Genomic DNA, 13,225 nt, shown 5'->3' on the forward strand with positions numbered 1-13,225 from the left:
ACAGAACATATCAAAATTTGTGGGATTCTTCTAAAGCAGGAGTCAGCAAACTTTTTCTAAAAGGCCATCTAGTTAGTATTACAGGCATGTGGACCATATGGTCTCTGTTGCACTTACTCAACTCAGCATGTAAGCAGCCACAGACAACACAAAAAAGAATGGGCATGGCTGTATTCCAGCCTGCGAGTGTAGTTTGTTGGTCCTTGCTCTAAAGCATTATTTACAGGGAAATTTATACCGCTAAATACCAATATTAGAAAAGAAGAAATGTCTAAAATCAATGGCTAGAAAGAGAAAAGCAAATTAAACTAAAAGTAAGCAGAAGAAAGAAAATTACACAGACCAGAATGGAGAACAGAAAAAAAAAAAATAGAGAAAATCAATTTAAGTAAAAGCTGGTTCTTTGACAAGATCAATAATACTGATAAACCTCTGGCCAAACTCATGAGTTTGGGAAATAAGAGAGAAGACACAAATGACCAGTATCAGGAATAAGAGAGGTTACATCACTACAGAGCATAGAGACATTAAAGACGTTGTTAGGGATTGTTATGGGCAACTCTATGCCAATAAATTTGACAACTTAGATAAAATGGACAATTTCCTTGAAAGACACGCTTTACCAAACCTCACTCAAGAAGAACTAGTGGCCCCATATCTATTAAAGAAATTGAATCTGTAGTTAAAAACCTTCCCACAACGAAGAAAACAAAACAAAAAAACAAACAAAAACCAGGCTAAGATGGCTTCTTTGGTGAATTCTATCAAATATTTAAAGAAGAAATGATGCTATAATACCAATTCTACACAAAGCTTTACAGTAAGTTGAAGAGGAGAGAATACTTCACAACTCATTCTATGAGGCCCTGATACCTAAACTAGACAAACCTGGTATAAGAAAACTATTGACAAATATCTCTTAAGAACATAGATGTAAATGTAGTTTTTTTTAATAAGCTAATCCAAGTTAACAATATATAAAATGGATAATACATCATAACCAAGTGGAATTTATCCTAGGAATGGAAGATTGGTATAATATTTGAAAAATCAACCAACACAATTTACTAACAAACTGGGAAAATCCACATGATCATCTCAAGAGGCGCAGAATAAAAATTTGGGAAAATCCATCATCCATTGCTGATAAAATTTCTCAATAAACTAGGAAAAGAAAAGAACTTCATCAGTCTGATAAATAGCATCTATGAAAAGCCTACTTATATGTGAAAAACTGAATGCTTTCCTCCCTTAGATCAGAAACAAGACAAGGATGTCTGTTCTCACCACTTCAGTGCAACATTTTACTGGAGGCTCTAGCTGGAACAATAAGGCCAGAAAAGAAATACAAGGCAAACGTATCAGAAAGGAAGAATTAAACCAGTCTTTATTTGCAGATGACATGACTGTCCATGTAGAAAATCTGAAGGAGTCTACAAAAAGCTCCTAGAAATAATAAGTCAATTTGGGAAGTGTAGATACAAGATCAATATACAAAGATTAATGGTTTTCTATATTCTAGGCTCCTCACATAACTTTGTGCGAAAGTGACGTCCTCTGGGGACATGGCCTTAGGGCTGTCTTTGTTTTATTGATGATAGTATTCCCTGTCTTCCACTTAATGATTTTCCATGAATTTTTGGATTAAAGTGTATTTCATAGAAAAGGTATCTAATGAATGGCTTTCTGTGAATAAGCAAGAGTGGTTTTAATTCATTTTATAGTTGTTCAGAGATAAGGGAACACTTATTTGTATGGAGACACAAATGAACTCATGGTTCCAGGAATAGTGTCTTCAGCAGAGATTAATTTATAAAGCCTCATTATCAGTAATGACAGCACAGCCACACATTTGCATCACATGATGGACACATTTATTCTGCATTATGTGATTGTTCATCAATGAAATGAAATAGGAAGAAAACAGATTATAAAATAAATATTAATTGTGAAATTAATTTTTTAAATATTCAGGAAGAAAATTAATAGTGTGTAATTCAGACGAGTAATAAAAAACCAGCACTAGACTTTGGAACAGTAAAGAAGTCACGTCTGAAAAATCCTCCACATTCTGTGTCTGAGGGTTAGGCAGAAGTTACAGGAAGTTGTGAGGCAGGTTCTTCCGACTTTTCCTTTCCACAGCCTGCTCGCTCCTCCCAGGCCTCTTGAGATGGCTCTCTGTTGGACGAATTTCCAGTACTTAATAGGTAGGTGGGGAACACCTCCAGGGTCCACTACGTGGACAATCACTTACTCCCCAACCCCAGCCCTTCCCGGGGTGGGCATAAGTCTGCAGCGCTGTAGGATCCCACGTGCAACCACGCGTTGTCCTTTCATCTCCCAACAGGCTGACGGGGATACAGTCCTCTTTTGCTGGTTCCATTTGCTCCTTTATGCCTGTGGCGGGGAGACTCACCAGTGACGAACACAACCATTCAACTATCTTTTAAACTTGAAAAATCTCAAGGGGAGCTCTGTCCCCTGTGCTTCTGAATGGCATCTCACAGGTCAGAGGAAGGCATTTCCCATCGTGCCCCAAAAGTTATGTGTGCTGGGACATTCCTCTGGCCTTTCCCACCGCGCCCCACGCGCTGAGCATGCTGGGATGTTCCTCATGGCTTTCCCACGGTGCCGCACGCGCTGTGCATGCTGGGACATTCCTCACGGCTGTCCCACCGTGTCCCTGACCACTGTGCATGCTGGGACATTCTTCCACTGCTCCTCCATCACCGTTTTCCTCCACTTCATCAGCTGACAACTTTGTGTCACTCCCTGCTGGTTCCCGCTCTGCCTCTCTGGTCACTTCCTTCTTAGTCTCCCTTGCCGGTTTTCTGCTTCCGCACACTTCTTCAATATCTGTGGGCCTGAGGGTTGTGGTTTTTTGACCCTTTTTCCTCTTGGGGCAGCATTCTGTAGCGGAGCTCATGCGCTCCGTGGCTTGCTGTGTGCCCTGCATGCTGGGCTCGCCCACCTTAGTGTCTCTGCCAGAGGCTGTTACACCCTCAGCTCCGCGTATGTGGTCACCTCTCCTACATGCTCGCTGGTACCTCACATGTAGGGTGTTCCACAGCGATCCCTCCTGTCTGTCATCACACCCACTCCTGCAGCGCTGGGTCCTCTTCTTGCTGCGTCTCCAGACGTGATTCTATCCTCAAATTACACTGTGATATTTACTAAAACATGCAATAGATACAGCTAAACACTTAATAAGAATTTCTTTGAGTTTTTCACTCAAGAATTCAAAAAGCCATTTTGGCTTTGATCACCCTACTGCAACCCAATCGACTGTTTTAGCTTGTCACAGAGCTACCCTGAAAGCCTTGTCCCTAGAAAATGATATTGGTAGGTGTTATGAGAGGTTCGGGGATTCAATCGGAGACGTAAAAGACACTTTCCACTCCAAACAAATGGACTGAAGGTATATTTTATTATATAGAGGATAGTAAAGGCGATAGTCTGCAAACAGATCCAAATAGGTCAAATATTAAGAGGGAAAAAACATCAGCCCGACTGGAAAGGGAAAACACCCACATCGGCTGAAGAGAAATGACACAAATCAACCGGAAAGAGAAACACCAGGTTGACCGTAAAGAGAACACATCAAATCAATTACTTCATATCAAATGAATTACTTCACATCAAATCAGTTACTCACAACATCCACGCCCCACTGCCGGGAGAGCCCTGTCAATCGACGCGGCTGGGCAAGGATCACACGTCCTGGGCAAGGCGTCCCTTCCACAGGTGGAACTCTCACCGGGTCTCAGTCTCCAGCAGTTTATATACCATCCGTAATTTTCAGAGTAAGCAATTACAGAGTTTGCAGAGCAAGCATTTAGTGTTTCCATGCACAAATGGTTATCAGTGGCGTACGTGCACTGAGCCCCCTGGCTAACGTCCCAGCCCAGTAGTTGTGTACGTGCATTGTTCTCTTTGGTTATCGTCTCAGCCCGGCACAGATGGCCAGTCCATTCCGGGCTACGATGCTCCAAGAGCCTTGAAATGTTACAACTTGCAACTCTCTCCGTGGGAGAAAGGCCAGTTCCCGGGAAAAGGCCAGTTCCCACCACACAGAAAGCAGCTTTGTATTTCTTTTTTTTTGTGCTGGTGGCTGTAGGTCAATGGAGCGGCCAAACATGGCTGTACTCATGTCAAGACAGTAGGCCAGGAGTTCCTCAGCTGGATCACCCTTAAATATGTGTAGTCTATGCCGCTGTGAATGTTCTAATCTGATTCTGGGGGATCCTCCTTGATTGTTTTATATGCCTCAACATTTGACCCCTTAGTCTATCAAATGAGGACATTGTGAGAAATTAAGAAGAAAGTGGCTCAGTGGAGCCAAAGCCAAAACAGTAAAAAACAAGACTTAGGGGGGTGAAATAGAACCAGCATCTTGCAAGACAGGGCTGCATTTAAGCACTGTTTTGATGTAAGTGTAATAGTGAGTGGTTTTCTTACGTAAAACATTGAAGAGAGGAGCTTAGGAAATTGTAGAGATGTGTAACAGCAGCAGGGAGGACCAGATACATGCACCGAATAAGCTTAGTGAAAATATTCGCATCCCACTGTACATTGCATCTGCCTGTACTGTTTCTTAAAATTTTCAGCTTGACTTTTTCCATTCTGCATTGTCTTACTTGATAAATTCACCCATTACAACTCTAGTAGCAACCAAATACTCCCACTCACTGCTGTGTTATTTTGCTGTGGGGCACTTCCAGGACCCAGTTAGTCCTTTACTTTCTTTAATCTACTCCTCACTTTTTTCTTCAATTGCCCCATCATTTCTTTTTTTTTTTTTTTTAAAGATTTTATTTATTTATTTTTTCCCCCCAAAGCCCCAGTAGATAGTTGTGTGTCATAGCTGCACATCCTTCTAGTTGCTGTATGTGGGATGCGGCCTCAGCATGGCCAGAGAAGCAGCGCGTTGGTGCGCGCCCGGGATCCGAACCCGGGTCACCAGCAGTGGAGCGCGCTCACTTAACCACCAAGCCACGGGGCCGGCCCATGCCCCATCATTTCTAATGGGAGAAAACTTTATAGTGATTGTGTTCCAGAGGAACCCAGAATTACTCAGGATACAAGCACCTCTGCCTTTGTGGGCTCCTTCCTCCAAAAAAAAAAAATTACATTTCATGACTGAGTTGGTGTAAAGACAAATACATTATTATTATATTTTAAACCATTTTCTTTGACTCAAAAATTCTTTCTTTGTTTCTGATTTTGGAAGAAATTAAGAGATTTTTAAGGGGCCCCTAAAAGTATCATGGACTTTTTTTTTTTTTTTGGTGAGGAAGATCAGTCCTGAGCTAACTTCCGATGCCAATCCTCCTCTTTTTGCCGAGGAAGACTGGCACTGGGCTGACATCTGTGCCCATCTTCCTCTACTTTATATGGGACACTGCCACAGCATGGCTTGACAAGTGGTGCCTTGGTGCGTGCCCGGGATCTGAACCTGCAAACCCCGGGTCACTGAAGCGGAGCACGTGCACTTAACCACTACACCACTGGGCTGGCCTATGTGGACCTTTTTTAAACCAGATATCTGGGGCGTGATTTCTATAGATAAACACAAAGTCCAAGGTAATATCCTGGTTAAAGAACTACACAAAAGTAGTTCTTATATGGCCGTTAAAAACATTCCATGAGTCCCTCCTCTCTGTAGGTCTCTTTGCTATCTATATATGAATAAGCTCCTATAGCTCCATCTGTAGTTCATAATGCTGTTTTCACTGGATGTGCAGATAACTGCAGGAGATTAAGAATTTCAGATCATTGTACACTTGCGAGCCTAAATTTTGACACAATTTATTGATAATGGCTTCTAGTTGTGCTGTATCTTTAGCAATGTTATAAGTGGTTTCAGATCTTTTCTGTAAGTGAGGGGGACAAATAAGTTAAATTTTAATAAACAACAGTTAATATAGTTGAAATCACTCCTTCCAACTCAGGCTTTTGGAAGGTGATCTTCCTAACTCCCTTCTTGGGCACATCTCTTGAGATCCTCGCTAATGTGCCCTGGGACCTAGCCTCTCGCCACCCATATGAGTGCCCCCCGCCCCCCTAGCCTCCAGTGCAGAGCCAGACTGCCCATGTTCTGTGCAACCACTCCTGCTTTACCCCCCTGGTCCCTCATGCCTTGGGGTTCCCAGCACGCCTGTACTTTGTCATTGGACCTCTGACCTCCTTTTGTGGCACCAGTGGTCCACGAACACTACAGAAAAGACGTGGAGTTCTCACCAGTGAGAAGCTGGTTCTCATGACCAGCTTCATGCAGACAGCAGCCTCATCTGTCATACTGAAGGTATAAGCACAAAGTTAATGAAAGAACAAAAGCAACCGATGATTCTGCTGACTTATTCCCTGACATATTAACCTAGTGGGAATTTTGCCCAACAACAAATTTTGCCCAAACAACATCCCTAGCAGCTGACCATGGCAAAGGAAGTGTGAGGAGGAGAGGGCTGCTGCTTGTGACCCTTGAGGCCAGTCAGGACACTCTGGGCAGCCACAGTCCTGATGGCCACTGGACCCCCTGCAGAGGGCTGTGCTCTCCAAGCATGAGGATGCTCTTTCAAATTGATGGCAGGGGCTTATGTGAAATATTTAAAAAATCCAATTTACCTTGAAATGGGCGAATAATTGGCACATAGTTTTATGTTTTGCCCCCTTAGTTTTTTGTTTTTTTTTTTCATTCTGGGGGAATGCATGAGTCCACTGGTGAATATATACTCAGCCAAGGTTGGGATTAGATGTGATGGCCTGTTTTTGTTTTTGTTTCCTCCTAAGGTTGCTTGTCACTTAAGTAAGAATTGGTTTTTTGACATGAAAGAAACAAACCTTGGACATTTTCAGAGTCGTGGAGAAGAGCAGCTGCTCTCCCATGGGCTTTGTGCTGGGCTCCATGGTCCTTGAGCTAAGGCTGGCCACCCCTGCTTGGGCTCAGCACTCAGCCCTCCATGGATTCCTGACGTAGGGGGATCCCTGAGTGGGGGCTGCACCTGTGCAGAGGAGAGGCTTGTCTGTCGTTTCATGTCTCCTTTCCTATCTCTAGGGCTTGGACTTCGCAGGATTCACAGCACACATGTTCGTTGGTATTTGCTTCGTTCTCCTGTTCTCCTTTCCGCTCCTGAGACTCCTTTACTGGAACAAAAAGCTTTATAACAAGGAACCCAGTGAGATTGTTGGTGAGTGTAAGCACCTCCTCATATGGCCTCAGAGGTTACTACACAGTGTTATTTTTTCCCAAGGGAAGTTGCCACAAAAAGGCAGGATGTTTTATCACATGTAGAGCATCAGAGAAGTGTTGGTGATTGGGATGCTGCCCGCTCGGTATGTCCCTGTCTGCTTCCTGGTACACAGTGTGCTTTCAGGGGCTTTAAAACCCTGTGCCTCTTTAGTTTTTCGTAGAGTGAAATGTGGGAAGCAATGGCTGCTGTATACAGCTCACATGTCATGACATCATGACAACATCACATGTATACAATACAAATGGCATAGCATACAGACTGTGGTTTTCTACTGTGTTGTAGTTTGAGATTAAGTGTGATTACAAAAATGGCAACATAATCCAGCACAGGGGTGGGGCACCAGCTAGCAGGAAGAGGGCTCTTGGGCATCTTCTGGCTTTGCATTTTCCCCACTTAAAAATCTTAGTAGATGTTTTATTGAGAACATTACTGATCAGGACATATTGGAAGCAATAGATTATTTGGGAAACAAGCAGCCTCTCCTTGGCAAGGCCTTGTGTAGGACACTGTGTAGGTTGCCTGGGTAACAGTGTATCTGGGTGACAGGAGCACAGTGTGAGGGTGCATTTCGTCCTCTGTGGTTTCAGCTGATGTGGTTCCTGGGTGTCCTCACAGAGCTCATGGATTGTATGTTTAGCTCTCTCATCCTGTCTTATTCCTCTGTCCTCGTGTTGTATAAGACTTCGAGTTTTCTTTAGTAAGATAACCAAATCCCATTTCCAGATGAATAGCTGGGGATCTAAGCTTGTTCTTGCCAGCCCTCCTGCTCATCAGATAGTATCTGTACAAGGAAGATCTGCCTTTCTTTCACATGTGACTTTTGTATTCAGAATTTGACTATTTTTGTTCTAGTTAGGAAAACATTGTCTTATATACCTTCTCAAGAGTCATCTATACAAAACAAGCTTGTTCCTAGTACGATTTAGTCACCCACCTCTACCAGAGAAAGCAGATGATAAGCAGAAATTTCTATTTTAGGCAATATTTGTTGCTGGCCTACCCCTGAGTAAAGGCAACATAAGTGCAGGACAAGTGGCCACACTGCCTGCTGTTCCAGCTGCTCACTGGGAACGGGCGTCGGCATGGGCCCCACCAAACAGGCCCTGAGCTGTGGGGGGTGAGCCCAGCGTAGGGAGGCTGCAGGGAAGGGAGGATGCGGGTACAGGTGCTAGGGGCCAAATGGAAAAGTCCTTCTGGCAGCAGGGCCGTGAAAGCTTCCTGCCATGTAGCATAGTTTACTTCATTTGGAAGAGGACTCTGTTTTCTTGATAGCATTGGTAATTCCTCATCCCTGGTGGTCTACAGAGCAGAACATGTGCCTTCCTTGAGAAAAAGAGTCCCAGATGCTGCTGTCCTCTTACAGCTTTATAAAGAAGGGAACAACTACAAGTGATCCCATTACTTCTATATTTTGAAGAAAAATTGAATCAATGTTTACTTTTTTTTTTTTTTTTTAAAAAAAGAAATATTTCTGGCAACGAGATGCCTCGATCCACTTTTGTCATTGACTAGTGTGTTACTTTGCTCAGGCTGCTGTAACAAAATACTACAGACTGGGTGGCTTAAACAACAGAAATCTATTTTCTCACAGTTCTGGAAGTTGGAAGTCCAAAATCAAGGTGCCTCCAGGGTTGGTTGGCTGTGAGGAAGGATCTGTTTCATGTCTCTGTCTTGGCTTTTAGATGGCCATATTCATGTTCACATGTCAGTCTCTGTGTGTGTGTCTGTGTCCACCTTTCCTCTGTCTATAAGGACACCAGTTATCTTGGATTTGGGGGCACCTTAATAACCTTACCTTAACTAATTACGCCTGCAATGATCCTATTTTCAAATCAGGTCACATTCTGAGGTACTGGGGGTCAGAACTTCAACACATGAATTGTTGGGGGGACACGATTCAACCCATATCAACCAGTTAGAGGTGTTCAGAATGTTTTCTCATCAGCTAGTCTATGGAGACTGTGGTGGAGCTCTCCATAACCTCCCTGGTGATCATAATTGTGATATAGACAGATGATAGGGCAACAGTGTTTTATGATTAACCAGGGGTGGATTGGTAGGAAGTGACTCCACTCAAAGGTTAGTGAGGAGCAATCAGAATTGGCAAGTGTGAGGAGATGAGACCTGCACGAGTTGGTGACCTCAGACAGGAAGAAGTGGACCCTGCAAGAACCACAGCAGCATATCCTGAACTGCTCTTGTGGCCCAATACTTCCCTAGCTCATGTTTGTTTATGATATATCTTATATTTCTTTCTAGTTGTTGGAGACTTGTCCTGTAACTTATCACTTTATTTTTCTCCTTTAACATCTAGCATGGTGTCTGACACCTGTTACGTGTCCAATAATGTTAATGCAGAAATATAGAGGAGAATGACAATGGTGAGACCAAAATGACATTTCAGGCTCTTATACCTGGAAGATTAATGATGTCATATAAAAACTAGGAATGTAAGGGGAGAGAGAGTTTTGTGGGGGAAGGTGAAATGTTGATCTGTGAATTGCAGCACAAGGTTCAGAGGGCAATAGCAAGTAGCCCAGTGCGACCATGGTCTTAGAGCTTAGCAGAGGAGACAGGGTGGGGGAAATGGCGGAGGAGATGCAGAGGAAGCCCGGGAAGTGAGGAGTGAATGGGCTTGGGTAAACGGAGTTCTGGGTGCAGGCAATGAGCTTCCTTCTCCTGGGAAAAATCTCTCTCAACTAAATGCCCTCATAGTCGATGATGTATTTCATTCCACAGTTAGGAAAACAAAAGTGTACTACTTGAGTATTAATGCATGGATTGAACTGGGCAGAGCAGCTGGTTCTGTTTGATTTGATGGGGTAGAAGGCACCTAGGCTCTGGGTGTGCATGAAGGGGCTGAGGCTGCCTCTGGAGAGGACACCTGCAGAAAGGAGCCCAGGGGACCCGGAAGGCCAGCCTCACAGACCCGGCAGTGGCTCCCAGTCACTGTTTCTCCAAACACAGACGTGGAGAGGACTCAAGTCTGCTGCCATGGGCTGGCCCCGGAGCCAAGCCACACTCCTGTGTACTCCTTCAAATTTGGTCAGCTGCTTGAGAAAGTGTCCATCACCAGAATGCTTTGAAGGAATGGCTGGAGAGTCTCGAGTACTTTATGGACGGGCTTGGAACGTATAGGGATGTCTTGTACGTAATGAGGTTCAGAGCACTAGATGAAATACTGGCACCGTCTGAACCTTTGCTGAAGCCACTGCACAACCTCTTCTCCTGTTTCCTGTCCCAGCGTGGCGTTTTCGTGCTCAGCATGTCAGAAGGCTAGTTCATTCGTTTCTATCCTCCTCCTCCTGCTCCTCCTTTTTATATTATCATAACCTCATAGCATGTCTAATGAGGTGTGAGACTTTCCAAAAGGAAATTATGGATCTGTTTCTCTGAAGAGGCTTTTGAATTATACCCAAGCTACAAAGTATCACTATGTAGTGGATGAAAACACATTAAGCATCTTAGTTCTAAAGAGTTTTCATCTTTGTAAGGGTGGCTCTTTAGAGAAACCACGTGTTAACTGAGATGGTTTGTGTGCCCCTATACTCTGCAGTTCTCTCTTCTGAGTCTTGACTTGCTTCATTTACAGTCTGCGTCTCTCTGCCAAGCTCATATTCGTTTTCTCAGAGTTTACAGTAGGTCTGCCACATAGTAGGTGATCAACACTTGTGTACTGAATAGAGGGAGCCTAAAAGGTGGTGTTTTGTTTGTCATTGAACCCGCATGTGCATGCTACCTCACAGGTCTTTGGATAATTGCCTGCCTTGCCTCCACCCTGAGCTAGTTGTCAAGTGTTCTAGTCTTGCTTGAAAGGGTTCTGTCCTTTAATTTCATCTTGAATATTTGTGATATGTGGCATGGTGTGTTGCACATAAGAGGTGAATCATGAAAATACGGTGCTTCCTTATATTATTTTAGTGGATATTTTGAGAAAGTTATATAGTATCTTTAATGGTAAAATAGAGGTTAAATGTAAATTTTCATAAAAGATGTTAGTATTTTAGAAGCTGATGAATTGACAATTCATTTCTCTCTACTCGTCTATATCAGAAGGTGTCTTAATTCATTGATAGGTGAAAATTTACCCCATTATATTAATTTCAGCATTTCATAAAGTTGTCTATGTCTGTCTCACCTGTGCCCTTTCACAGACACAAACTCAACTTGGGAGGCCTAGTCAGGAGGGAGGGCTTTCCCCACCTTATGCTCTTACCAAATGCCCTATCGGGGAGCCCTAAGCATCACCTACTGAGAACTACACTTGTATTTCTGGTGTTCACTAGATCTGTTTCAAAGATTGGATAATGTCTGGATTTGGGCTGAAAGAGAGACCTGAACTGCTGGCTGTAAGAAGTAATCTCCTGGGAGGGGAAAAGGTTATTGGGTACTAGCTTTGATATGTCTATTCAAGAATTTATTCTTCACTCAAAGAGTTGAAATTGCGTTTCTTCATGTCCATGGTAATTTTTAAAAGTCAGCTTTGTTTCCTGGTTCCATTACAATAATGTGAATGCTAAGAAGCCACTGCTTTGGTTTGGCCCTTGGTTGTCTTTGTGGCATCAGGTGTGTTTCCTATTCTTGGAAGGCAGTGAGGGGAGTAGAGTGTCCGCTGACATCTGGGTTTGCGGGAGACTCAAGCCTCATCTTTCCTTTCCTGCAGAACTGAAGCACGAGATCCATGTCTGGCGCCTGACTGCGCAGCGCATCAGCCCAGCCAGCCGCGAGGAGACGGCGGTGCGGGGCCTGCTCCTGGGGAAGGTGCTGGCGTTGGAGCGCCTGCTGGCCCGCAGGCTGCACACCTTCCGCAGGTATCAGGCTGGGCTGCTCGGGCCACTCTTGGTTTCCAAAAGTGGTTCTCATCTTTACCAGTTGTGCTCAATGGTTGGATTGTGTGAACAACTTATTTACTGCCACCCCAGTAGTGTCCCAATGTCATACAGTGTACAAATCGAGTTAAAATAACTGTTCTTCAGAGTACTCATGGTACTGCAAAATAGTAAAGCTAGCTGCAAGCCAATGAGTAAGTTTGGGTGTCAGACTTACACTGTGTTAAGCCTCTTGTGGGACATTATTTTATCCAATCCTCCCTTAGCTCTCTGGAATGCGGGCTGGTATTAGCCTCAGTTTAAGGATGAGAACACTGAGTCTCAGAGAATTTGAGCAACTTGCCCAGGGTTATACAGTGGGAAAGAGTGACGTGGGGGATTGAGTCCACACTCAGCTGCTGCCTGTCACACCTCCACACATGACACTTGTTGCATAACAAGAATCGAAAACAATTAATATAACAAACTAATTTAACAAAACATTCTCTCGGTAGTTGATTTACAGGCAGCTCAAAGAACACCCAAGTCCTACTCAATTCACTTCCTGGAATTTGTTTTTAATCAAAGCTGAGACATAAAGGGTAACGAGTGGGTGAGATTTTCTTCCCCACTCGGACAAAGTGCTGAGTTCCAGCCTGTCTTCACCCTGGAAGCGCTGGCAGGAAAAGCAGGAGCCTGACCATTAGGGACACTGAGGCCTTCTTGCAACAGAGCTGGGAACTGGGTGGAGATGAGAAGTCTGTCAAGGCAACGGGAAATGCAAATCCTTGTGAACGCAGTGGGAATGATCTTACATGTTGCAGTTTGCTGAAACCAGCCCTGCGTTCCCAGAGAGTGGGCAAGCAGGCTGGGGAAGGAGCCAGGTGCGGTGCCAGTGCTGACCCCTGAGGGTCATCCAGCATGGCTGTCTCCCAGCCTGGTCTCTTAGTTAGATGGAGCAGGTGAGCATGTGGAGACTCGCTCTTTCCAGAGATGCAGCCCAGGGTGAGGTGCTGTCTCAGTGTCATCAGCTCAATCCCAGCCCAGGACCCACCTCCACCCTGTGATGCTGGAGATGCAGGACCTGGTGTCCTTAGGCCACAGGAAGGCACTGAGTTGCAGGCTGGGGACAGAGTGACCAACTTCAGTAACATGCATAGATCCTAA

The 13,225-nt window shown here is 44.3% G+C and overlaps 1 protein-coding gene across 2 annotated transcripts in view; it reads left to right on the top strand.

The window, feature by feature from the left end:
- OCA2 (OCA2 melanosomal transmembrane protein) overlaps positions 1 to 13,225 on the top strand; it is a 350,637-nt gene that overhangs the window by 131,308 nt on the left and 206,104 nt on the right. For both annotated transcript variants that reach the window (XM_004421907.3, XM_087428803.1), the window contains 2 exons: positions 7,055 to 7,187; positions 11,914 to 12,061. In XM_004421907.3, coding sequence (XP_004421964.2) covers positions 7,055 to 7,187; positions 11,914 to 12,061 — 281 coding nt within the window. The remainder of the gene's footprint in view (positions 1 to 7,054; positions 7,188 to 11,913; positions 12,062 to 13,225) is intronic.

Source organism: Ceratotherium simum, chromosome 3 (genome assembly GCF_057802395.1).
Source record: "Ceratotherium simum simum isolate JZ-2026a chromosome 3, ASM5780239v1, whole genome shotgun sequence".
NCBI classification, from domain to species: domain Eukaryota; kingdom Metazoa; phylum Chordata; class Mammalia; order Perissodactyla; family Rhinocerotidae; genus Ceratotherium; species Ceratotherium simum.